General features: G+C 38.6%; 1 protein-coding gene across 1 annotated transcript; it reads right to left on the bottom strand.

Annotated features, from left to right (window-relative positions):
* Positions 1-3031: 3031 nt before the first annotated feature.
* On the bottom strand, positions 3032-6573 carry trh (thyrotropin-releasing hormone). The gene is made up of 3 exons (XM_079826391.1): positions 6477-6573; positions 6019-6194; positions 3032-4694 (listed from the first exon to the last, which is right to left on the bottom strand). The coding sequence occupies exons 2-3, from the start codon at positions 6179-6181 to the stop codon at positions 4180-4182; spliced, it is 678 nt and encodes a 225-aa protein (XP_079682517.1). The 5' UTR covers positions 6182-6194; positions 6477-6573; the 3' UTR covers positions 3032-4179.
* Positions 6574-7616: the final 1043 nt, after the last annotated feature.

Genomic DNA, 7616 nt, shown 5'->3' with positions numbered 1-7616 from the left:
GCACAATATAGGGGATAGGGAACGATCAGACAGTGCACAATATAGGAGATAGGGAACGATCAGACAGTGCACTATATAGGGGATAGGGAACGATCAGACAGTGCACTATATAGGGGATAGGGAACAATCAGACAGTGCACAATATAGGGGATAGGGAACGATCAGACAGTGCACAATATAGGAGATAGGGAACGATCAGACAGTGCACTATATAGGGGAAAGGGAACGATCAGACAGTGCACTATATAGGGGATAGGGAACAATCAGACAGTGCACAATATAGGGGATAGGGAACGATCAGACAGTGCACAATATAGGAGATAGGGAACGATCAGACAGTGCACTATATAGGGGATAGGGAACGATCAGACAGTGCACTATATAGGGAACAGGGAATTATCAGATAGTGCACTATATAGGGGATAGGGAACGATCAGACAGTACACTCTATAGGGGATAGGGAACGATCAGACAGTGCACTTTATAGGGAATAGGTAATGATCAGACAGTGCTCTATATAGGGGATAGGGAACAATCAGAAAGTACACTATATAGGGGATGAGGAACGATCAAACAGTGAATGGCTCTGGACGAGCTGTGATATAAACTGAACGCTATTGGCTGTTTTAAAAAGGGGGAGGGGCAGTGTGATATGTCCCGCCTTGTCTTCTTGTTTCATTATAAAACCACTGCGTAGGGTTGGCTATATTTTCTGCTTGTTTATCTAGTGTCTTGTTTTGAAGTGTCCTGAGATAGGCCTTCTCCGCGCTGTTGTTTTGTGTTCTTGTCCTGCTCTGTTCCTGCTTCCCTCTCGTTAGTCTTTGATTGTTTTTCTCATCTCTTTATCCGTGAGTTTATAACGTTTGCTGTGTTCGATTGTCAGGTCTGCTCGACATGGATGTTTTCTTTGGGGTTTTTTTTCTATGGGTTCTGTTTCCTGTGTTCAGTTCTCTTGTTTTCATTTGTATTTATTAGAGTATCTGCACTGAGATCCTTCTTTCCCTCATTAAGTTCATCCTGACATAAACAGAACTTCAGTTTGTTCATGTCACAGTAGTTCTCTTACACACACTTAAAAATAAAGGGTCTTTATCTGCATATTTGGTTCTATGGAATCTTTCTATTGCACAAAATGATCTTTAAATAATTAATTATGTTCTTCACACCAAAATGGTTCTTCTATGGCATTGCTGTGAAAATGTGTAGGCTAAGACAATAATTTGAAATTTTTATAATTTAATATTTGTGATTTATTGAGTATAATGTGTGTGTGTGTGTGTGTGTGTGTGTGTGTGTGTGTGTGTGTGTGTGTGTGTGTGTGTGTGTGTGTGTGTGTGTGTGTGTGTGTGTGTGTGTGTGTGTGTGTGTGTGTGTGTGTGTGTGTGTGTGTGTGTGTGTGTGTGTGTGTGTGTGTGGCATGTTTTTGTGAAATATCAGGACACAAATGTGTATAATGACATGGGTATGACATAGGTATTACAAAAAGAGGGTGAAATATGAGGACGTTCCCCATGTCCTCACTTTTCAAAATGCTTATAAATCATACAGAACAAGTTTTTTTCCACAGAAAGTGAACTGCACAGTCTCCTGTGAGGGCTAGGTTTAGGGGCAGGGGCAGTGTAAGGGGATAGAAAATACGGTTTGTACGGTATAAAAACCATTACGCCTATGGAATGTCCTCACATTTCACAAAAACAAACGTGTGTGTGAGTGAGTGAGTGAGTGTGTGTGTGAGTGAGTGTGTGTGTGTGTGTGTGTGTGTGTGTGTGAGAGAGAGAGAGAGAGAGAGAGAGTGTGTGTGTGTGTGTGTGTGTGTGTGTGTGTGTGTGTGTGTGTGTGTGTGTGTGTGTGTGTGTGTGTGTGTGTGTGTGTGTGTGTGTGTGTGTGTGTGTGTGTGTGTGTGTGTGTAGTATAGCATGAACAACTCTCAACCATGGTCACTAATTATTTCTGGAACAATCATCAATAGTGTTTGTAGGCAATGACCATGTCATGTGATCCTGCTAGTTTAACTCATATTGAGTTGCTTCAAACACCCGGTTTGCTCATTTATACTTCTTACCTAAAAGTTAAACTTAGGGGACACAATAAGTTACAAATAAAAATCTGATGATAATTGTGTGATATGCTTGACATGTTTATTGTGCCGTTTGATGGCGGGTTGATCTGTCACTGAAAGCTGGAGCAAAGGAATGACCGATCCTCCCACGCCAGAGACGCTTCTGAGTTTCCTCAACTAAAGGCTGATTAATGGAGACCCCATGGGCCGCTGCTGCCTTGAAGTCAGAGCTTATGAAGTCCTGATGTCTGTGGCTCATTCATATAGGCTAGCTACAGAGGATGACACTTTCAGACACCCAGATCAAACAGGACATTAGAATATTTCTTGTGAATTCAGTCCTCCGAACAGACTAATCTTGTGATATCTGTTGGGTAAAGAAGTGAACACAATAAAAACACACTGACATGTTTTTAGACAAGACTGAAGGTAGATTTGATCTGAAAGCTGTTCTTAGGACAAACACATCAGGTTCTATGTCCTTTTTATGAATTTATCTCTTTGCATTAAAAAGGTTCCAAAAAGGGGTGATTGATGCCATAGATTTGTGATTTCACATTCTCCGATTCTTTCTTTTTTTTATCAATTTATTTTAATAATCTAAAGAACATTTTGTGCAATGGAAAGATTCCATGGATGTTAAACTAATTAAGATCCTTTATTTATGAGAGTGTAGCCTAAAATACACTGCCAATATTGTTTTCAATGCATTTCTCTTAAATCAGTGTCACTTGTGACAACATGCCCCGGTTACAGGACTAGTTCAGTAGATCGTGAAGTTGGTTAAAATCATTTATGGTGTGCGAATGCTTAAACTAGGCTACTCTGTATCCCCTCTTCTCTTCTCCTCTCTGGATGGACTGCATCTGATCTCTGCATTACTGCGACAGAGGAATCGGCGCGTTCTCGCGCGCGCGTGGCTGTTTTTTTGCTCGCGATTGTTCAGCGCTCAAACCCCCAAAAACACACATTCGCATCGAAAGCATTTTATTGTACAACATCATTGTCATTTCTATGCTTCTTTATCAATATAGAACAAAAATAAATCATGAAAATGTACAGGTCAGGTCATGCAAGAGTTAAAGCTACTGTAGAAAAATATTTCGGTAACCCGTTTCATTGTTTTGCGAACCAAATTGCATGAGATTTACACTGGAATGCAGTTGGAGGAGTTTTCTGATCACATGCATTAGTGAAATGTTTCCCAAACAGACCGAATGCAACCGCAAGTAGAATATGGATCTAGAAGGAAAAATCGGTTTGAGGCGAACAAAAATGGCAAGCCGTTTTTTCTTTTAATCAAAATTATTATTCTTGATATCAGGAATTAGATATCTTCTAGTAACAATGGCAGTTTTTGATACCAGGAATTACACTTTCACTAGTCAAAATGTTAATTATTGATGTCAACAATGACAGAAATACGAATTCTTGATATCAACACTTTCATTTCTGTAATTGTATTTTCACTTGTTAAACGTCGCCATATGCTGCCAATAAAATCCAGTTGTTAATATCAAGAATTGATTTCTTACTAGTTGAAACTTCATATAGGCCTAGCAGAAATACAATTCTTACTAGTGAAAATAATTTTTTTGTAATTCCTTATAAAAAAAATGGGTTACACTTTATTTTAAGGTGTCATTGTTACAGTGTTAATATGTATTTAAGCACTGAGTAATAATAATAACCAACATGTATATGGTTAGGGTAGGAGTAGGGTTTGGTTGAGGGTTATTTGCTTGTAATTATGCATAATTCACTGTTATTATAATGGTAAGTAGGAATAATGACACTGTAAAATAAAGTGTTACCAAAAATGTCATTGTTACAGGTAGAAATCTAATTCCTGATATCAGGAATTAGCATTTTAACTATTGAAAATCGAATAGTTGATATCAAAAACTCATATCCCGTGAATGATTAAAAGTTAAAACGGCTTGCCATAAACCCACAGCGGAAAGTAGCCTATTTTAAGGTGTTTCCGCGCGCAACCGGTGTAGAAACGAAAAACGAGATTTTGTATTTTCCCTTTGAAAATACGAAATGAGAAACGCAGTGAAACATAAAGAGGAGACAGGTGCGTTTGCCATATTCCTCCGACATTACTCTTCACACAGTTACTCTTGTTCCGTCAGATCGTCCTCTAGCTCGAGCCGTTTCCCGGGATGCTGTCGCTTCTCCTCCGCGCGACTCTTGTTGACGTTGTCCAGAAGCTCGAGCAGGATGCTGGCTTGATCGCAGCCCGCCTCGTCCCAGTCCTCGCACAGTCTCTTCCCGGGATGCTGGCGCTTCTCTAGGTCCGAAAAGTCTCCCGCCGCTGCGTCCTCGTGCAGCTCGCGCCGGCCGGGGTGCTGTCGCTTGTGGAGCAGCATCAGGTACCGTTTCCCGGGATGCTGTCGCTTGGAGAGTTCGCTCTGGGCGCTGGGCTCCTCCAGCATCACCAGCCGCTTCCCGGGATGCTGCCTCCTCAGCCGCGCGCTCTCCTCGTCCTCGCGCTTCCCGGGATGCTGTCTCTTCTGGAGAGCTGGAGCGTCATCTTCGTAGTCGGCGTCCTCGCGCTTCCCGGGATGCTGGCGCTTTCCCGGGTGCTGCCTCTTCTCCATCCAGTCCGTCGGGGACACGAGCTGCTCTCCTGGAGAGGGAGAAGGATACGCACGCGGATAAAACTTCTGAAGCAGTTCTGATCGTCTTTCTAGAGGACGCTAAATAAATATGGCGAAAACAAACATGTAGGCTATACAAAAATGCAACATCGAGCTTGTTTTTCATTTTTCATTTTCACTTGTTGTGAAAAAAAGGAAAAGTGTAACACATTATTTGGTAACGCTTTATTTTACAGTGTCCTTATTACACATGTTACATGCAATAACTATAAATGATGCATAATTACATGCAACTAACTCTAAACCACACCCTAACCCTATAGTAAGTACATACGTAACAGGGACACTTAAAATTAAAGTGTTACCATGTTTAGGGTTTGGTTTATGGTTAGTTCGGTTATGCATAATTTACTGTTAGGACACTGTAAATTAAAGCTTTACCAAAAAAATGCACAAACTCTATTTAGGTTACACTTTATTTTAAGGTGAGTGTAATTATGCATTAATATTAAGTAACTATATGTACTTACTATATGGTTAGGGTTTGGTTTAGGGTTAGTTGCAAGCAATTATGTATAATTTATAGTTATTACTAAGTACATGTAACATGTGTTACTAGGACACTGATAAAGGGTTACCAAAAATGCACAAACTGTATTTGGTAACACTTTATTTTAAGGTGTCATTGTTACAGTGTAATTATATATTTAAGTACTGAGTAATATTAAGTATAGGATTATGGTATAGGATGAGGGTTTGGTTTAGGATTAGTTGCGTGTAATTATGCAAAATGTACTGTTATTACTATGGTAAATACCTGTAACATATGTAACAAGGAAACTAAAATAAAGTGTAACTTGCAGATTTGTTACATGTAATAAACAGATTAATCAATTCTCGCTTTACAGGTTTTACTTTCATTTTAGGTTGAGCAATAAACGACACCATCTAGTGTGTCTCTAGAGGATTCATAAAAATACATGTAATAAAGATTTTCAATTCAATAATTCATTCATTCATTTTCAAAAAAAATTTAAGTCAGTTGAATGTGATTTAAGTTGAAAATGCTTAAAAGTTGATTGTACTTAAAAAATTTAAAGCAGCAACTTTGTATTATTATTATTATTGCTTTTGTTACTAATAAACATTTCAATATTATATTTTTTTGGAAAATATAAGTGAATAGGTTAGGTATTACTGTGACAAAAGCAGAACACAACAATCATTTAAAATAATCCCACATTCAAACATACATTTCCGATCAATCTCTGTGAAGTGTTGTGTTATTAGTGTATCTGCTATTTTGAAAGTTCCTCCTAGTGTTTGCCACAGAGAGTGAGTGTAAGCAGGCACCGTTGTCGTTGTTCTCGTCCTGCATCTGTGTGAGGATGGAGCGGATGAGCAGGGTCTCCGCGCGCTGGAAGAGCTCGTCCAGAGACGGGTCACCCTCGCCCGGCAGATCCTGACACTGGAGGACCGTCAGAGAGGCCAAGATGATCACACACACCGCCCTCATGACAACCGCTGTCCTGCTCAGCACAAACACACCAACACAGTCATACAAATACCCATGCCAAACAATTCTGACCTGAAGAGTACCAATACCTACACTCTTAAAAATCAAGAAGGAATGGAATCTTTCCAGTTCTTTACAATGAAAAAACATTCTTTAGATCATTCAAATGTTCTACACACTAAGAAAAAATCTTGGTTATTCTATGGCATCACTGCCATATATTTTAAGAGTGTTTGTATGAATATGGTCAAGCATCTGTAGCAGAGGAGAGAAAAGCACACATAAAGTTGCTTACCTGCAGCCGAGAGTTTATTCACCTGTAGCCTGTCGCGGATGGAAACTGAAGACGCTCCTCTGATGTGGGTGACCCGTTCAGGCCGAGGTCAGTGAGTGAAGCGTGAGAGGCGCACGAGTGTTTTATATAGGCGCTCGCGCCCGTCGGTGACGTGCGCGCGCAGTGCCGGATTGGCCCTGAGGGGGGCAGTGTACTGCTGTTGCATCTACCCAAACAAGGTTCATTCATAAAACTGCTTTTTTTGTTTCATACTATTCTTTATTGTTGCATAATGTTTCACATAATATTACAAAAATACGATAAAAACACCAGTAGGCTAATATACAGCATGATCCTTATAAAAGGTAAAGGCAGGTGCCATATGGCAAGCCATTTTGACTTTTATTTATAAATTCTTGATATAAACAATTCAGTTTTCACTAGTAAAAATGTGAATTCTTGATAGCAACAATGACGTCACCACCCACAGAAATACAAATTATTGATATCAACAATTACATTTCAACTAGTAAAACTAACTCTTGATATCTGTAATTGTATTTTGTTAATTGTATAGTTAAACGTCACCATAGGCTGCCATTCAAATTCAATTGTTGATATCTTCTTACTAGTTGAAATTTCAATTTCACTTAAATACTAAATATATTATAAATGCAATTCTTACTTGTAAAAATCATCATTTTTTAATACCAATAATTATGTAGTTACTAGTGCAAATGTATGGCAAGCTGTTTTGACTTTTATTCATTCACAGGATATTAATTCTTGATATCAACAATTCAATTTCAACTTGTAAAATGTAAATTGATGATATCAACAATTCAATTATTGATATCAACAATTGAATTACCACTAGTGACAATGTTAATTTCTGATAATGTGATAGTTACTAGCAAGAAAGCGATTTTAGATATCTGAAATTATATTGATATCAATAATTTAATTTGAATGGCATCCAATGGTGACATTTCACTAGTGAATATACAATTACTGATATCAAGAATTAGAGTTTTTACTAGTTGAAATTGAATTGTTGATATCAAGAATTCATATCCTGGGAATTAATAAAAGTTAAAACGGCTTGCCATAATTTTCACCATAGGCTGCCATAGACTGCCATTCAAATTCAATTGTTGATAT

This window comes from Gobio gobio (assembly GCF_949357685.1).
Source record: "Gobio gobio genome assembly, chromosome: 10".
Classification (NCBI taxonomy): domain Eukaryota; kingdom Metazoa; phylum Chordata; class Actinopteri; order Cypriniformes; family Gobionidae; genus Gobio; species Gobio gobio.
The sequence above is the reverse complement of the archived record's forward strand: the minus strand, read 5'-3'. Positions and strand labels throughout refer to the sequence as shown.

Excerpts from the sequence above, each read along its gene's own strand:
- trh (XM_079826391.1), bottom strand. The coding sequence starts at position 6,181 with ATGAGGGCGGTGTGTGTGATCATCTTGGCCTCTCTGACGGTCCTCCAG. Across the intron at positions 4,695-6,018 it reads GGACGAGAACAACGACAACG|GAGAGCAGCTCGTGTCCCCG; the intron begins GTGCCTGCTTAC and ends CTCCCTCTCCAG.